Here is a 20051-nt window from a genome sequence, read left to right as displayed (position 1 = left end):
ATACATAATAAAACGATCAATACCCAATACAAATGTGATACAGTAGGTGTAAACGGCAGAAAAATAGACTTGGATTGTAAAACTAGTCTTTGGTGGTACAAGTACAGGTGTACAGCACAGATGTGTGTAAACAGCTGGACTGGTTATAGTTATCAGACGTGAGATATGACAACTGAAAATCCCTCTGTGTAGACTCGCCATCAAGCCCTTCTCCAGAACAGACACAGATGTGCACATGCTTCTGTGCATACAATCAGATGGGTATCTCTCTCCACACATGTGCACTAGAAAACATGATGGTGACCTGGCAGCAGGAAGAAGTAAAATAAAATTAATAAACAAAATGAAGCAGTGTATATCAAGGAGGTGGGATCCAAGGCATACACACGATGCACCAAACTATAGTGTCCAGTTTGCTTGCTGGATCCTGCTCCAGACACTCTTAAATCTTGGGCTGCATTTCGACGTCCCCTTAACTCCTTCCCTCCTAATCGTCATCTCACCATCACACGTATAGGCTACAAACAGATTAAATATACAGAGCCCCATTAACACAGTTCAACATAGACTGACAGCCTCACATTATTTATAACTACTGCAGTCTGTCATCTTGACTTTTTGACTTTGAATGCACCCTCCCCTTCCTAATCTGGTGCTTAGCGCCTCCTGAAACCTTCCAGTGGTGTTCAGGCCATGAGGATCCTTTTGGCCCGAGCATGCTGGAGAGGAAACTCCACTGCAGCTCATGTAAGTGATTTCCCAAGGTCAATATTGCACAAACCTGTGTCATCCATCCCTCAGTTAATCACTTTATGAGTGATCACACAATAAAACAACCAAACCTGCCGAATGAAGGTGTGTTTCAGTCGGGGGACAGGCCTGCCTCCGTGGCAGCTGAGAGGGAGCTATCAGCAAAGCCTGAGTTAATAGAAACACAGCAAACTATCAATATATAAAATATAAAAAAACACCCTACCCCTTTGTTTGTGCTAATATTTCCAACCCCATTAATATTCATAAATTAGCAGAGTGCCTATGTGATGTAGCCAACCTCCACTAACAATTTAAAGGAACTGCAGCAGCAGGTACAAATTTTTGTTCTAAAGATTCAGACTTTCCTATTCACTTTTAACATACGACATAAAGGGTCAGAGCAATGGTTATTAGTGTTTTATAAATTTGTTAAAAATTAATCATAAGAGTAAAATTAATTTATCAGACTAATACAATTTTTACATGCAAGCTGAAATATATCAAACATCTGTGCAACCCTAAGTGAAAGCAGTGCAGGTAACATAATACAGAGCTTCACTGTGGAGGTTCGAGAGGGAAAGATGTGTGTGTGTGTGTGTGTGTGTGTGTGTGTGTGTGTGTGTGTGTGTGTGTGTGTGTGTGTGTGTGTGTGTGTGTAAATGGTCTGTATTTATATAGTTCTTCACAGTACAGGTTATTGTCAATTATAGAGTACATCTATGGGCAGCACTTTGGGGTTCAGTATCTTGCTCAAAGATACTTCGGCATGCAGATGGCGAGGACTGGGATCGCACCGCCGATTCTCTGGGTAGAGGACGACCGCTGTGCAAACACAGAGAAAGAAAGAGAGACACAGAGAAAGAGAGACAGAGAGTGAGTAGGGGGCCGTCCTTTCAACAGTGGACCTGCACGCACAATATTTAGCATGAAGTCAACCCTCTCCTCCTCCCTTTCTCCCTCTCTCCCTCCCTCCCTCCCTCCCTCCCTCGCTATACCCTGCGTGGGGATCAAGCCTCATTCTTCCACAGCCTTCATGTCTGACAACACAGAGGGAAGAAGAAAAGGAAGAAGAGGGGGTCTGACTGACTGACGCCTTTTTTTCTGACTCTCTGACGCACCGTGGAACTTTGTGTCCATGTCACTAGCAAACCTGAGGCCAGGACAGCCATCAGCCTGCAGCAGCGCTCTCTGCGTTTTCCACGGATTAATTTAACCAGAGCGGGACACGACGTAAGTGCAAATAACCCCACTCTCTCCTCTTCCACTCGCTTCCCTCTGTCTTATCTCTCAGTTTGTGTTTGCGCATCTGGAATCGATCCAGCAAGTTTTCTTTCGTTAGTTCGTTCGTGCGTAAAAGTTGATAAAACCTCGCTGCGATTTAAATAAGGCTCCTGGTTCCTTTGAGGTTAAAATGTCCAGCTTTTCACAACAGCAGCAGAGCTCGGTTCGTTCTGTCCAAATGAAGGCACAGAGACTGTTGAGTTTATAGACTGGAAAAAGAAAGAACGAGGAAAAGCCAAAGCGAACAGCAGGAGTTTACTTAAGGGAAAGCGTGCCTCTCAATGAGCAGATAATGATGCTGATGAGAGGCGACACATCACACTAAATAAGTGGCTAGATTTTAAAAGAATATTTCATCTTACATGCACACACACAAATCATCGTGCTGCTGTGAAACATGCTCCACACGGAGGGTACAGGCTGCGTAAAGGCTCAAAGATTTTATGTATTTATCCGCGTGTGAGGCCTGTTGGTAGAAAACAGACCCTTTGCGACCTGCGTGGACCTTCCACGCCCATAATAAAAAATATTATTCTGTAGCATTACAGTGAATTATGATGTTTACGGTTTGGCTTATCGGGGGGACAAGCCAACCCCCCCCCCTCGAAAAAAAAAACTTGGCAGAAACAGACGTTGTCAGAAATATTTGGGGAAGTGGAGAAAATTGATAGGTGACAGGTGGTTGTGCTGCGGCCACAGGAGACCACGCGGGGAAAAACAAAACTGTCCGACCTCTACACAGACACACACACGCACACAAACACACATACACACAAACACCAACGCACACAAACACAAACACACAATAATCGTTTTTGTGTATAATATATATGTTATGACTTTATCTCAATTAATAGTTTGATAACAACAATAATATCAATCACAAAATACCAACAAAACGACAATACTACTACTAGTGTCCATAATAATAAAACAATCAAAAACCACATCAACAACATTAATAATTATTATTATTATTAATATTATATTAATGCGCATCTCACTGAATAATTGTTTTTATTGCCTAAATATTTGCTCCTACTATCAAACAAAAAAGTTATGGCTCAAGGCCCGTTGTAAACTTGCATATTTTTATGGTTTATTGAATTAAAATAAACATAATAAATACACAAAAAAAAAAAATGCTTTCGGTTTGGAATTTAAAAAGGATTTAACAGAAGCGCTACAATGGACGATCTGGAACCCAGGTGGGCTGTGTTTGGTTTACATAATTGTATATATAGCCTACAATTTTTGACACATACACGGATCTAATTTACATTGTAATGTAAGGTTTTATATTGTTCCTTTTATTTATTTTCCTTAATTTTATTTAACAAAATATATGATAAATAAATACATATGTATCACTGGAGATTCACCTTGGAGGTTTCCTGCAGCAGGCGTTTACTTGCTCTTTTGCATGTGTTCCCAGGTTGGAACAAATGAAAATTATATTTGTTTAGTTGAGGTTGACGTACAGTGAAATATAAACGTTTTTCACAGAGGTAATAAAGGCCCCGGCCTGCAGCCCCTGTCACAGCAGTTCAAACACAAAAACATGCTGAAATACTGATTCTGTCTTTCAAATATACATTGATGTCATGTATTTGCTTTTAACTGACAAAGTGGGATAGAACATTTACATACAATATATTTGAGTATACCCTATAAGATGATTAAAAAAGAAAAAACATAGTTCCGGGATGTGCAGACTTAAATATGCTTTCAAATTTAATTCACACTGATTTAACTTCATTTAAAATAAATAACCACACAAGAGAAAACGACTCAAAACGAACTTGAATCCACGAACCGTAATATATCGACGATGTATCAGTTAAAATAAGATCCATATTCACAACATAATCTACTTTTCTTTTATCAGCCTCTGCTGGATTTCCCTGGATTCATTTCTCCTGCTGAAACCATTTGCCGTGAATCCGATCCGTGTTTTTCGCACGCGTGAAATGGAGTAAGAGATGAGTGAAATATATTTTTGATGAAGTCTAATAAATTGTTGATGTGCAAATCGTGCGTATTCATCAGCGCCGAAGCGAATCATCATCTGTGCGGCTTCCGTGCGGCGGCAGCGCCTCTCGCCGGCCTCAGCCGCGCGCCCTCAATCATATGCAAATTTGTTTTATAGCAGGACAGAAATTAACATGTACAAACATTGGACTGAAATTCCATCTGCTGCCGGCTCGAGGAGGTCCTTAATAAGTTCTCAGACAGCAAAGTGACACACATCTTAATCAACTCTTAATCCCGGGAATTAATTCTCCAAGCGTTTATGAATAATTCCCGGGATAATGGCTGCGGCCCGTGGAAATGCAAGCAGTCTGTGGCGAGCCTCCGCCAGATGGACCCAACAATTCCCGAAAAATGAGAGGATCTTTGCAGCCATTATTATTATTGTCTATTATTATTACCAAATATATATTTTAATGAGATCGCTGCCACCGGTCGGCTACTATATGCAAAGCGGGCTGGTTTATGCAAACCGGAGACTCCTCGTCCTGCTCTTCATTTGCGTCCATTTACGAACAGGAGGCGTAAACACGGGTGTCCCCCATCCCGGCAATGCGTTCTGGGCTTAGGTGCTCCACGAAATAGCCACGGCCCTCTGGTATCCACTGCGCTAAGAAGGCTCAGGTTAATCTTTGATTTCCCGGGGTAACCTCGCACTGGGACGCGTGAGCGCGGAGGGAAATCAGCATCAACACATGCAGCGTGTGCGCAGCGGAGGGGCTCAGGGATCAGTCTGTCAGCCACTTGTTATCTCAGTGATCGCCTGCTGACCATATTGAGCTCAGGAGGGGAGAAGGGGGGACTGATCCTTGATATGTTTTTTTTTTAATGAAATATAATCATGCTGGTGTGCTGGAGTTCCAAGGCAGGGGCGGGGCGTGGGGTGGGTTGAGGGGGGCACTGACACCTTGTTCTGGGCAAAAAATGACTGGCTTGCGTTGCCCGCACTGCCCTCGCTGTCAGGCCTGCCAACCTCTCAGCACCACATTGACACCACCACCGTCTGTCCATCCATCACTGCCACTGGCGAATATAGCCGCCCAGGTCCTGGCTCACATTCATATTTCTGACCAAAATACTGGACCTTGCAGATACTAGACAGGGCTCTTCTCTGACAAAAGGGACAGCTGTTGCTCTGTCGAGCAGCCACCCTGAGCAGCCACTGCGAACCATTTGTGGAGTGTCTTTGATTTTAACATGGCTCGGCAGTCATCTACATCAAAGGTAACACTGTTTTAAAAAGAAATGTAAAAAATTAAGTTTTCATTTTATCGATCTAAACGTAACATGTAAAATGCTTGTGTTGAACTCGTCTCCCCTTTTTGATCTACATTTGTCCCTCAGTGGGAACCCTCTCTCAAAAGAACATGACAGTCTAACCTTTATTTTAAAGAGAACGCCTGCAGCAAAGGTGATAGCATGATGGTTGCTCGTGTTTGCCTCTATGATAATTTGCCCATAACATTCATTGTGGCAGGATATGAACATGGTGCTTCAGCTCTATCAGACGAGGCTCGCTGAAATGTCAGATCAGGAAGACTCAAACACACAATGAGACAAATGTGACGCCAAGTGTTCTCGTTCAAACATGCAAAACTCAGAGCTCGCAGGAAAGCCAACAAATCAGCTTTAATCGAAATGGTACAGGTCAAATTCTGTTGGCACCACTTTCGAAATCCAAACACAGACATTCATCCTTTGTTACTGAGTCATTTTGCAAAAAATAAAAAAGGGAAAAAAACCTAGGATACTATTTCTGTGGTTATGAACAAAGAGATAATTTCTGACCCATTAGTCAACTTTAACCCCAAAATCCATATCAGACGTTTATTACTCCAAACAACACAGAGGCAGTGTGCTTACCAAGGTAATCTCTCTGCTGGGAGACTTGACCCCATCCTCAGTCTTGCACCTTTTTTTCCAAGGGATGTTCTGCAGTCTGGCGATTTCATGTCTTCTAATCTTTGGTGAAATGCTCCCATCATTCTCACGGACGCTAAACAAGGAGCAGATGCAAGTGGTTCTTCAGAGTCTACAGCAAATGTCTCCTTGTGGCAGTGAAATTATTAAATGTGCTTTCACTTCTGAGAGCTGAGGCGTTGTGTGTCACGGCCAGAAATAAGACGGCAGATGTGTTCGATGGGAGAAAAGTGTTGATTCGCCTCTCAGATGTCACAGATATTCTGTGCTAATAAGGTGCTAAACCTTTAATCAGAATATGCAGGTCGGCTTCGGTGCAGCATTATGTTGCTTTGTCAGAGTGACTGACACAATGTTAAGTGAGGTTCAGAGGATGCTGATGACTTACAGTGATGACACTATTCATTTTTGTGTACTGCTGAAGCCAAATTGTAATCAATGTCAATGAACCCCCGAGAGACTAATCTATGTGGGAACTGGTTAAGTTTATAGTATCTTTTATGAATTTTAAAACCCAGTTTGACTGGATAATACTATTCTAGGCCATCACTGTAAGTGTTTTAAATTGATTTAGTCTTTTCTTACCCTCTAAAACTGGACCTTCTCACATTCATCCATCCACTCAGCCTCCACCAGGTTTTGAAGCTGTTTGGTCAGTGCACTTTTTCACTGATTCCCTCAAATACAGATGGAAACACGACACACCCTCTGATGAAATAATACTTTCATTCATCTAAAAAATAAACATACTTTATAGTCTTTTTTTTGTTTATATATGTGTATCGTGTCAGGCCTTGTACAGAACAGAGTTCATATTCTACAGCTGTAAACAAATCAAAACACGTGGGGGGGGGTTTCTGATTATCTAAGTGATTAAAATTAGAAACTAATAAGAATGAAAAAAGAAAGTATGTATCCGTCCTGGATTGTACGTAAATAAAATTATATATCAATGGATAAAAACAAATTTTTCGTGATAACAACGCAGTGTCCTATTGTTGCTGTATTTGAAAGACATTTAGAGGTTGAGTGGCTGACTGGGAAGTGTTTACTGACCCTCAGAGTGCAAATAACTCATATGGTCACAGTGACTCTGGTTCAAGTGTTCAACAAAGTTGTACAATGTTTTGTTGTTGTTGTTGATGGTGTGGTGCTGGTGCTGGTCCGGGATTTGTCTGACACCATGCCATACCCTGAACTGCACCCACTCCACCCACAGCCACTCTCCCCATCACCGAGGCTTCAGACCTAACCCCATGCAGAAAGTCACATGTGACTGGTACACAAAGCACTGGCCTGACGGCTAAAAGACCACAGGGAAACACAACAAGGGAGCTCATTCTCCAGGGGGGTGGGAGAGAGGGAGGGATGGGAGGGAGGGGGGCGACAAACACGTAGCCTCTAAGTATAAAGCTCAAACCACAGTGCTGACTATACACACACAAACACACACACACACTCACACGAAACCCCCTACTGCTCAAACTCAGCGTTTGATTTTCAAGGTTGAGGTATTATCAAGCCTTTTTAAATCTTTGATGACATGGATCGGATCCATCGTCGTCTGCTGCAGCCTTAAGACTTTCCACTGAAGCTGTATACTTACTCAGTGCTGTTGTGGGAAATGTAAAGTCAACAGAGGACCAGGGTAAACAGTGACACCACGCTGAGTCTAGGTCGGCCAACTTTCTCTTTATACTTGCTTTATCCTTTTTATTCCTCTTAGTAAATACCTTTGACATTATGTTTTTTTTTATGTGTGTGTTTTCGCTTTTATTAACTCTTATGTATAATAATTTTATAAAAAGAATGTGTTCAAAGGATTTTATATCATCACAGTTGAGGCACATGAGTGCATCTCAAGGCTGTGGTTTTTCTTTGGAGCAAAATCTCTGACCTTTAATCTTTGTTCATTCCCTGCTGGTGCCATCAATTGAAAACAATAACAATATGTATTATAATTGAATATTATGCTTCATTTTACATACTTAGTAAAAAAACAAAAAGAACAGCGTTTTGTAAAAGTCATGCAATAAGATCTCTCTGTCCCAGCTCGGAGAGAATATACAGTATTTGTCCACCAAAGTTCTAATGATGTTAACTGCTTTAAGATAAATAAACATAGTTCTCCACTGTTTTACTCAACGTACCAGCTAGAATTTGGCCTGGAAATACTTTTTTTTACAGCCATAACTCCGTTGGTCTCTCCTTGTAGCCCAAAATAGTCTGTCCAGGCACAGGTCTAGTTATAGCTGCTTATGTCAGGCTCCTATAAAGGGATCAGGATTTAGATCACATCCAGGGGTGAATGGAAAGATCGAGGAGAAAATAGCAACAGAGTATAACAACAGATTGGATGAATGCACACAAACCCATGTTGCATGGAGTCCGTACAGTTTTTTAAATGAAAAAGATTATCAAAAAATCCTCACAAATGAAAACCAAACATATGGAGGAGAGAACAAGATGTAGATTTGAGAGGGAGTCAGTGAGGTCTGGTGTTCTTCCGAAAGAAACAAATATATTACAACAATCATGGTATACTAATTTAACTGGTAAAATACTGTGAATACTTAATGTACATTATTGATTCAGACTTTATGATCGATCCTGTTGTTATTGCATACTTAGGAATAAATTCCTTTTATGCTTTATCTTTTACAAGTCGGGAGAGTATAAAATCTTTTTTGCAACATAACTTGTACATAGTGGCAAAACAAAAAAAATGTTTTTAGACCTGAGTATTGTCCTAGGTTATAGGAAATAAAAAATATTAAAAAATAAGCACTTAGTATATGACATTTCATGAATGTTATGTTAGATATATCAATATGATACAAATCATAATTATTGAAATGTAATAAAATACAATAATACAAAATATATACATTTGTAATGCAATAGTATTATTATTTTAATGTTGTGGGTGTGATTAAATGCATTACATTGACGACATCGGCAGCATGCAGAGTATTAAACGATGATGTGTATGTTATAGGAGGCTTGCTCTTCACTGTGTCATTGTGATGATGAAGCCTGACCCGTGTGTGTGTGTGTGTTTGTTTGTGTATGCAGAGCCTGGTTATGGATTTTAACCTGCTGACGGACAGTGAAGCCCGCAGCCCGGCGCTGTCACTCTCCGACTCCGGGACCCCGCAGCACGACCAGGGATGCAAGGGACAGGACATCAGCGGTGAGTCCACACTCTGTCTCTGTGTGAGAGTGTGTGTCGATGTGTGTGTGTGCGTGTGTCTGTGTTTGCGTGTGTGTGTGTGTGCGTGTGCGTGTGCGTGTGCGTGTGTGTGTGTGTGTGTTTGTGTGTGTGTGTGTGTGTGTGTGTGTGTGTGTGTGTCTGCTGGGAGGGTACCGCGGTCCGGCCGATGCGCGTTGATAGATGCGTGTGTCGTGCACCACTGGATCAACACAACTGATGTAGAGAACGAAAGAAAACGAGCAGGCGGAGAAAACGAAATGCTAAACTACCGAGGCCTCGACTATAATAATGAAAACAGCTCCATCGAGTAACTGTAATAAATGATGGACGCAGCGCAAACACTGTCATTATCTCTCGCTTTAACATCAGGTGGCCGAGCAGGAGCTCCTCTAATCAAAGACAGCAGTCTCTTAACGAGCCTCACTGTCTCTGCTTGTAAACGACTTGAAGAGGAATTAAATGCGCACACAGAGACACTGATGCAGCCACCAAAGCCTGTTTAATTCACTGGCTGGTGTGTGCTAGCCTCTCCCCCGGCCTCTGATCACACACCACTCACTTGACTCCAAATGAAAATCTACTGCAAAAGAGCAGAAGGGGCGTGTGACGCTCTCTGGAGAAAATCAAGTCCACAGAGAATCAAGAAAAAGGCTTAATCAGACTTAATCTTATTCTATAATTTATAGGCTCTTGGGTTGCTCTGTATATAAGAATAATAACATTATTTGTGTTTCATAATGACAAAAAGTCAATTTAGTGCAAAGTGCTGTGACATTTTCCAACTGGACTTTACTGTATAAAATGAATTTCTTCAGGGACATTCATTCACATCAGGGCTTCATCAGGACCGAGTGGATTGTGCTGATCTGTCACAGAGTTGGCTCATGTAGTGCAAGTTGACACCAGCATTTTAATCACGTTCAGTATATGCTGATTGGTGGATTGTCAGTGATAACTCCAGAGGAGTCACAGTTTTGAGTGAGATTCACTCTGCTCCTCTGCTTCTGGTAACTCTTTCCTAAAGTGACCATCTGAGGTTACTTATACACAGACGTAATGTGACCACGTGTCACTGTATATGACACATATTCAGCTGGGTGGATTCTCTAACAACTTCTTCATGCAACATCTGAACCCTCATCTATCCGTCTATTCATATCTCTGAAGTGGTGTGTGTGTGTGTGTGTGTAACCCAGTCTAATTGATGTGGTTTAGAAATCCAGTCCTAACAAACTGACGAGCGCAAACTATTCTAGAAAGAAATGTGGTGTGAAAAGGTTTTCACACGTCTTCAACTGCACCATTCTTTATTAAGGAGGTCTTCATTTCATCTTGAAGGGTTTTTATTCTAACGAGAGATATATTTACTGCCTGTAAACTGTTTCTCTAATGGGCCTAACTGTCAAATTGATTTTATTAAAGCACATCAAGATGGTGTCGGTTAGCAGTGAGAGAAAAAGAAACACATGTAACATCAATGTTGCATTAGCTTTTTGCATCATAGAAAGCTTTTATTTTGAATGTAATAACCATAAGGGGGTGGGAGGGATATGTTATCCTGTATGAAAATGAAGTGAATACGTGTAATTATTTCAAATGGGGATATTCGATTTTCAGTAAATCTAAATCCAATTAATTTGGAAATAAATCCAATTTAAGATGACCTGAGTCTTAGAGAGAAAAAGAAAAATCTTAGAAAAGCCCCAAATACTTATTTATGTACCATTCAATAAAGCTGTATTAAAATATTAATAATATTAATAAAATACTATAAACGTTTTTTTTCTAATCTCATTTAATATAAACTAGGATTCACGTTTTCTCCACAAATCGTATTGCTGCTCAATGGTGGGAAACCTGAGGCTACAACCCTCCTCAACTTGCTCTTGCACAAAAGATTCCAGCAAATAGTCCCATCCCCTTAAGAAAATGTTGCAAAAGGACTTTTATTGATGAAGGACAATATGAATATGTCTTCTCCACCAAATTTTTCAAAAACATGCTGAGTAGAAACTAGTGCTGAAAGATGAGACTTGTCTTTAAAAATATTAACATAAATAGATCATGTTTTCATTTATTGTTGGCTTTTGTTCTCCTTAAGAACGAAAACTAAGCTTAAATCTGGATTCAGTTATACTGCAGTAGTTGTAATATGGATGCCACACCTAACCACACCAGGTCGACGCCCCTGCCACAGGCATGGACAAGTGAGCTATCTCACACCCATGACTGAATGACCTGAGTTTGTTTCCTCTCTCAGGAAAAAAAAAGTGCAGCTCCTATGAAAACTTGAGTTATTTACTCCTGAAAGCTCTGACCTGACCACAACATAATGTGTATTTGATGCTCCCGCGGCCGTTATTTTCATCAGTGCACTTTGATTCTGGACTTTGCCTCTTGTTGTCCTCTTCCAGATTAAAACCCTCTGAGAAGCTGACCTGGAACAACTCTGTCATGTCGACGCATTATCAGTCAGATTGCTCCTATTGTTGGTCAGTGCGTGGCTTTAAAAAGGGCTGCCCTTTCCTCTGTATTGTGTTATATACTTTGGCCTTAAGTGACAGCTTACCCAGTGTCAGTTTACTGCCATATAACAGCCTCGGCCTGGCCCTTATTGGTTTTACTGGTGGCCCTGCGGAGCTTCTTTTTAAATCCTGCTGATCATTTTGAACTGCTCCCAGAGAGCTAAGCCCTCGCCAAACAGAGCCCAACCTGCCCCAGTCACAAAAGCTTGATCCAAAGGATTAGCTGGTAAACTAATTTCACTTCTCTCTGTGAGGTCCTCAACTGTGGGAGTCAGATGTGGCAGCGAAGAGCCCTGGCAGACATAACATAGTCCTTTAAAAAGCACTGCGCTGGGGGCCAAATGCAATCAGCTGCTGCTCCTGCACATCTCTAAACGGAACGCTGTGTTTGGATTCATACTCTCCTGGCAACACCCTGCTTGTCGTTTTCCAGTCTATGGTATGGAGGGATTTCAGATGATGTTTGATCTAGTCACTCTCAGCAGGGATGGGCCAGGGTTGGTCCAGGGTGAAAGGTGTCAGAGTGATGTGCTGTCTAACAGATACTGGTACAGATCTGAGTATTGTTTCTGATCATGTTCATGTCTTTATAGTCACACTTTACGTCCTCTAATGTCTAACAGCAGGATAATGCTCCATGTCACGAAGTTAAAGTCTCAAACATGAACACGACAATGAACATCAGTGGCCTCCACAGTCCCCAGGTGGGAATCCAGTCTGCTATACCAGACTGATGACATCAAACTGGACTTCCATCCAAACTTGGAGGAGAGACTGTGTTCTAAGAGTGGGAGGAGGTTGACAGTAACCTGTTGTGGACAGATCAAGACATAAATACATAAATGTCCAATCTACATTGACACTGGATACAAAGGGCTCTGTGATACGTGTTTCTGCTGGTATTTATTATGGATAAAAGAGATATTTTTATTTTACTCCAAAATAAGTAATATTTAAATGTAAATTTGTATGCAAAGCTACAAGTTCCAAATGGTTGTGCAAAATCATTTTCAGTTCAATATTAGAAATAAAGTAACATGAAAGGAAAACGACTAAACAGGACAATTGGAAATCAACACTCACTCAGCTAACACTTTAAGAAATATGGAGAGTATTATTAAGTTTGTCAAATATTCAGCGGTTCAGCAATATTTGATATTCTCCACTGGATAGAGGCAACTAGGATATTTAAACATATATTCACCATAGCTATATTATCAAAGACCATTTACTATAAACACCATAGGTAAGTGAACTTTATATTTCCCTCTGATGGTAATTCATATTCATACTCCAGCACTTTTCAAAGTAAAATATTGTCAACAATAGTTAGGCCGATTCAGAGTTTACATACTAAACACACTGATGAGAACAATTATTTGATTGTGCAAATGCCACAATTTCTGTCTTAGAGCCGTTTGTTTAGCACAACATGAGTTGTTACTAAAAATACATGTGTGTGGTAAAAATACACAAGATTACTTCCCCCTATGAGTATTACAAAAAAAGAAATCACAGATTTTGTGGTAACATTTGTTATAATCCCAGTTCTGGTTTACTTTTTTAAGATGGACTGGTGGCAATTAGTATTCATCAGCCTAATTCATTTGTTTTTGTTTCATTATGTATTATTATTATTTATCAGTGAAATACATTATACACTGAGAGTGATTAAGGTCCTAAGTACAATTGTTCATTACAAACTTGAACTATCTTAGTAATATTGTTAGTAATTCATTATTTTTAATATAACCTAGCACATTTTACTACTGTAAAATATTTTAAATCACAACTGTGTTAGGATTAATAAATCTAACTGTAACTTTCCTCCTACTGGTAGACCACTTGTCACCTAAGCATGGAAACTGTGGTCATAGCATTTATTTGTGTTTATTTTGTTTAAAGTAAAAAAGGAACTTTCATGCTCAGCCCTTTTCAATCAATCCATCAAATTTATTTTGCTCATAGTCACAAATCACAATTTTCTTTTGTTCTCATGGATGTATCTTGCTTAACTGTCTACTCGTATCTACAGCATGTTTCTACCTAAGTAGCCCCTTCTGATTTCACCATGAAATAAGTGTCCTCTCTGTGTGTTTTGACAGACACAGAGAAATCCAACCACAACCAGCTGGATGAGTCCAGCGCCGAGGACAGTTCTCTGAAGAAGAAGCAGCGGCGGCAGCGGACTCACTTCACCAGCCAGCAGCTCCAGGAGCTCGAGGCCACCTTCCAGAGGAACCGCTACCCCGACATGAGCACCAGGGAGGAGATTGCAGTGTGGACCAACCTCACAGAGGCACGGGTCAGGGTGGGTACATGCACTCTCCCATGGTCCCTCCCTCGGGAGCATACGACCCTGATCATGTTCTTATACAGCGGCGGATTTCAGTAATGAGGTTCTCCTCGCTGGAGGTGTTCTAATCAGGGAGATGTAATATTTGGTTAGAAAGAAAGCTTGCAGAATAATATCAACTTAATCACTCAGAGCTAATCATATAATATTAATAAAATATGAATAATAAAGGTGTACATTTTATCAGCCTAACCCATACTGTTGGTCAGATTTCCATGATGTTCAGAATAGATATTTGTGGTGCCCTCCCGGTGAGACTTTTAGTTGGGCCGAATCTTCCACTTCATCCAAAGCAATCCAAAAAAATGCAGTGCAGATCTGGAAAGATATCGAGGGGTGCACCTGGAGGAAATCTTGCCCTCCAGTGCAAAGGTGACACATTTTCATATCACAAAGCAAATTTAACTTCCCAAAAGAGTTTACCCTCTAACTTAACATTTTGAGGCCTACTTCTGGTAAAGGAATGCTCACTCTGATTATAAACATGGATTGTTTTTAATGCAGCACAGTCAATCTTTTAAATGGAGTCGGCCCATGTGTGCAGCAGGGTGCCAAAGCAAACGTAGTCACATAAAAGCTGCTCCTCTGCTGTTTACCTGACGATCGTTGTGATGGAAGATAAAATAGTTGTCACTGTCATAACTTTCCAGAGCTTTAAAATCCTATCTGGGATTATTACAAACCAGTGTTCTGGCTCTGACAAGCCTTTAATCGCATTAATCTGTCACTCCAACTGGACTTCCAGAATCAAGTTTCATTGTCTCAGTGGCACACAACACCCCCACCCTCCCACAGCAGCGCAGCATGGATATGCTGCCAATTTGTTCACAAATTGGCAGCATATCCATGTGGCAAGAAAAACATGTCTTATATCTATATCTATATCTGGGGATTTTGTCATTATGTTGGATTAAAGAGGATGACGGCCACAAATTTCAAACTCAAAAAATCTTCCAATCTGTGTATTACCTTAAAGAATATGTAAAATTTGAAGAAAATACACTATAAAGAAATTGTAATGCTATGGCCACACCAACTAGAAACCATTGAAATATTATTGTCACTATACCCTAGTATATTAGTTCTGCAAACATTTTGAAAATATCAAAACTTTATCTATTGTACATTTTATGTAGTAAAAGACACAGACAAAGTGTTATTGAGCAAGGCGGGTATGAAAGGGATAAACTACAAAATAAAAATTACAAATATGTTAAAACAATAAAATCAACTAAATAAACCGACAAAAAAAAGACAATTAAAAACAAAGATGAAAGCTTCAGAGTTAAGAATTGAAAGCAGCTTTAATAATTGTATGTTGGGAGCAGTGATCTTACCAAGGGGTGCAAGTCGACGCTGAAATATGTTATGATCATTTCCAAAACATTTTGTCGTCACATAGTTACGTAAATATAATTCCTACATGGTTAAAAACAATACATGTATGAAAATATCTTTTAATGTGCTCAGTAAGATGTTTTATTACCTTCTATCACACACTAAAGCTAAAAGAAGTGCAGGACAATGTGCCCACGCCCAGTGGTTTGGTCAGTGTAGCTATATGGAGCAGGAGGACACACATTCTGATGGATGACAATACAGTTGCTGGCCTGCCTGACAAGTAATGGATCAAATTAATGTTGGCTGGATGAAAGGTCACATAGCGCACACTCCTGGTTGTTATTTTGAAAGGACAACAGACTTTGCATTGTCTCGTTCCTAATGTCCATCAGTGGCCTTTGTAACCCCTGCATGTAGGCAAATTCTTACATGCCCAAAATACTTCACCTGTCGACCGGATTCATGTGATTTATCACAGAGCTGTTGTTAATCATCACAGCTGCAGCCCGACTCTGACCGAGGGTCTCGGGATAGGGGGGGTGTCATTTTCTTTAAATATGTGTGATTTCAGAGAATATACAGTATATTGTCTGTATTAATGATAAATGCGCAATGCAAATTTGCAGCTTCTTTCATTTTTGACTTTGCATGTGACTGCATCTCATAAAAAATTTGCTTCACATTCGTGCAAATTCATATCTACTTTGTTGCAGGACAGGTGACTTGAACACCATGTGTGTCATGAATTCAGTATTTTCATAACCAGGTATCTTATGAAGAAAAGATCGACTGGCTCTTCGGCCTGAAAGCTAACTGTTAGCATACTGACACTTAAACTGTGGGGGGACTGGACTGATATCAAGGGCCAAGTATTGTATTTTTGCACATGTTCAAGTTGATGTTGTGTAGCACACGATATACACGATATATATCCCTACGTCATTGATTGACCTTTAATTGCTTGATTTAGATTCGTTAATGGTAAAGAAAAAAAATGAATCTTAAAAAAGAGCCTCTATCAACCTGTTTTCTCTCACGTCTTTCTTCGGGTAACTCAGACACCAGATTTTTCATTGTATTTATTAAGTATTAAGATTAAGTTATTTATTTTGTCTTCATTTAATATTTAGTAAATTAACAAAGTAGATGATGTGAACCTGAAAAGTCAATATTAAAGTTGAAAATTAAATGACGTAAAAACCATCAGTGGTAAGGGCTGTGGCTACAAACCATATAGGTCTTCGAGTCAAATCAGAGCTGAATGTTCCCCTCATTCCAGAAACTATTTATCAATGCACCTCCAACAAAGATGTATCCATAATTAAAAACCAATCTTCCTTTAAAACTTTCCATATTGTATTTTCTTATGCATAATTAATGAAGATATTTTTTTTCTAAAATCATAATTGTAGGCCTTACTTTCTCCCCCTCTTGGAACCACAGAGGTCATGTAAATGAGGCTGCAGATGAGCCACTGTATGACCTTGAGCTTCGGCCTTTTCCACAACCCTTCAGATAGCATTGACTCTGAGTCACGCTGAAAAAATTGGTTAGCTACTGTCGGTCAGCGTGGGGCTTCCCCTGCTGTCACCGAGTTGGATGGAAAAGTCAGAGTCATGCACTTTACAGTCATATTAATGATCAACAGCAATCTGTTGCTATAATAACAGAGGATTAGATGATACACAGCATGTATGCCGAGGGGGTGGAGAGACGGATGAAATGCCTGTAAAAGTTTAATGAGGATTAATGACATTTGATACTAAATTATTTTAATATGAAAACTAACACACAAGTGTGAACAAATGACCAGGAGGCTTCTGGATTTGTTTCCACAAATCAAAGATTTCTGTCTGATTTAAAGCAAAAGTTTATCCAGAGTTTTACCCACAGAGTCAGTTTTCATTTCTAAAAACCCTCAATTTAGATTTTCCACTAAAGCTTTAATCCATTTCATATCCTCAAAATATAGGACCATAAAAAGACAAATGTGAAGATTGCCCTCCCCTGACATTTCTTTCACTGGGAACTCACTATTCAAATAAGTCAATGATTAATTTTAATAAACCTTGCTTAATATGACTGTTTGATGATACACTTCAATTGACTTTCATGGGATCATAATGTCAAAAATTCACACAAATATTACTGAGAGGAGTCAGGATACTCTGACTGGGTGGGTTTTAAAATTAAACTTTATCGACCCCTGAATCTTCCTGGTTTCATTTGAAAATAACTTTTTAGTCTCCATTTCTATGCTTTGTGTGGGAAAATAATATTAATCCAAAGTATAAGTGAAGCTTGGAAAGTGAGATAATTATTCACTCCACCCACATTTGAGCTTTACTGATTGGCTGTGCGCAAACCGACATCCTTTTACACTGCCATTTTCAAACCAATTTAACTTCTTCATCTATGAGTTTCCAGCAGTTTGTGATGATGTGTGTACACTAAGTCTGTCTCCATAACAGCAGTCTAACACCTGATATATACACTACTGCTTTCGTGATTGCAAATACATATTACACACAACACAAATATTAGCTTTATGTTAGTATTTTCAAAGTTAAAAGAGACTTAAAGGTTCAGTGTGTAGAATTGAGTGACATCTAGCGGTGAACGTGCATGTTGCAGCTGAATACCCCCCACCTCACCCTCTCCTTCCAAACAGGAAAGAGAACCTGTGGTAGCCTTCAGTTGTCATAAAAACACAAAAGGAGCTTAGTTTATCCAGTTTGGACGACTGTAAATAAACATGGCGACTTCTGTAGAAAGGAGATGCTCCTGATGTAAGTATTTAAATATAAATGCCCCATTCTAGTGTAATGAAAACAACAATTAGTACAATTAAGATAAAACACACTAGTGAAAACATCACTAGGATAATTTTATATTCAATTTCTGCCAATAGATCCCTTTCAGCTAAATCTTGCACACTAGAAAAACAGTTTTTCCCGGCTATAAGAGGAGTTACACTTTCCACTCAAAGTCTTTGTCTTCTTTTGTCTTCCATAGGTCTGGTTCAAGAACCGACGTGCCAAGTGGAGAAAGCGGGAGAGGAACCAGCAGGCAGAATTATGCAAAAATGGCTTTGGTGCCCAGTTCAATGGACTCATGCAGCCATACGATGACATGTACACAGGCTACTCCTATAATAACTGGGCCACAAAGAGCCTCGCAAACAGCCCGCTCTCTGCCAAGAGCTTTCCCTTCTTCAACTCAATGAATGTAAGCCCCTTATCATCCCAGCCCATGTTCTCCTCTCCCAGCTCCATCCCCTCCATGAACATGGCCTCCAGCATGGTGCCCTCAGCGGTCTCAGGAGTTCCCACCACCGGGCTCAACAACCTGGGCAACCTCAACAACCTCAACAGCCCCGCAGCGCTCAACTCAGTAGCAGTGACGGCAGCCACTTGCCCCTACGCAACCACAGCCAGTCCCTACATGTACAGAGACACCTGCAACTCCAGCCTGGCCAGCCTGCGACTCAAGGCCAAACAGCACACCAACTTTGCGTATCCGGCAGTGCAGAACCCTGTGTCCAACCTGAGCCCCTGCCAATACGCAGTGGACCGGCCGGTATGAAGAAGTAGCTCCGACGTGACCCCTGACCCAGCCGAACAGCTGTAAGACCACTGTTAACCAACTTCACAACTCTTCAACTCCATCTCTAAGCTACAAGCTGTGCTGCAGGCTGGCAGATCAGATTTTGGTGGTGAGGACAATCGTCAAATGGACTTACTCAGATGGACCACCACTCCTCACAGGAATTATACCCCATGTGTGAGACTGACACTGAACTGACCAACTGCTTCAAAGGATTTCTAAAGATTATTATCCACTATCATTTTTTTCCTTCTTTTGAACTGCATGATTAGAGTAAACGTAGAAACCAAGGGTAAATAAATCATGGATGCTTCACATGGACTGGTGGTCAACATCTTGGCCCAAGAACATCAAATGTGATTTTTGCTAATGTCACAGGAAAGGGACCTGTGGCTCCAATGCAGGAGACTTGGAGGATGTATATATTGGACTTTTTCTGTTTTGTATGTGACAAAAAAAAAAATATGAAAAATGTAGTACTTTTAAGATGAGAAAAAGCATGTTCTTCAAAAGCAAGGGCCCTAAGTCGATGTACTATGAGTACATCTGTCAGGAGCTAAAAACTTTGTTGTGAATTCCTCACCCCTTGGAAGGTCGTAGGTCAAAGGTCAACTTGGGTGGGTGAGAGGAGGGCAATACTGGAAAGTGAACACACCCTCAAGCGGTTTCACACGAAACCCCCCAATTTTCACTCATACACCAGAATATCAGCAAGATTTTTCAAGTAAAACTCTAAAAAGCCATTGACTATATAGATTTGTGTGGTGTTATACTGTACAAAGGGAGTCCATGACTGTAAAAAATGTATGTAAGAGTGCAGTTGTTATAAGAAAAAAATCAAGCTTTTTTTCCTGGTGTAGCCTGCTTTGTCTCATTAAAGAACCAATTAAAAGATCAGTTTTTCTGAACTACAGATGGACTTTTACATTGAACCAAACACCTCATGTCCTTCCATATCTCTGATCTATAGCCCATCCATGTGACCCGGGCTAAAACACGATGTTCTCACAACAACGAGTGCAGC

General features: G+C 40.4%; 1 protein-coding gene across 1 annotated transcript; it reads left to right on the top strand.

The window, feature by feature from the left end:
* Nucleotides 1-9069: 9069 nt before the first annotated feature.
* On the top strand, nucleotides 9070-19006 carry pitx3 (paired-like homeodomain 3). Its single transcript, XM_053436629.1, has 3 exons — nucleotides 9070-9178; nucleotides 13830-14035; nucleotides 18437-19006. The coding sequence occupies exons 1-3, from the start codon at nucleotides 9070-9072 to the stop codon at nucleotides 19004-19006; spliced, it is 885 nt and encodes a 294-aa protein (XP_053292604.1).
* Nucleotides 19007-20051: the final 1045 nt, after the last annotated feature.

This window comes from Pleuronectes platessa, chromosome 12 (genome assembly GCF_947347685.1).
Source record: "Pleuronectes platessa chromosome 12, fPlePla1.1, whole genome shotgun sequence".
Taxonomy (NCBI): domain Eukaryota; kingdom Metazoa; phylum Chordata; class Actinopteri; order Pleuronectiformes; family Pleuronectidae; genus Pleuronectes; species Pleuronectes platessa.
This window is presented reverse-complemented; position numbering and strand designations above follow the sequence as displayed.

Coding starts and splice junctions, on each gene's coding strand:
- pitx3 (XM_053436629.1), top strand. CDS start 9,070: ATGGATTTTAACCTGCTGACGGACAGTGAAGCCCGCAGCCCGGCGCTG. Junction 9,179..13,829: donor CAAGGGACAGGACATCAGCG/GTGAGTCCACAC, acceptor GTGTTTTGACAG/ACACAGAGAAATCCAACCAC. Junction 14,036..18,436: donor TCACAGAGGCACGGGTCAGG/GTGGGTACATGC, acceptor TGTCTTCCATAG/GTCTGGTTCAAGAACCGACG.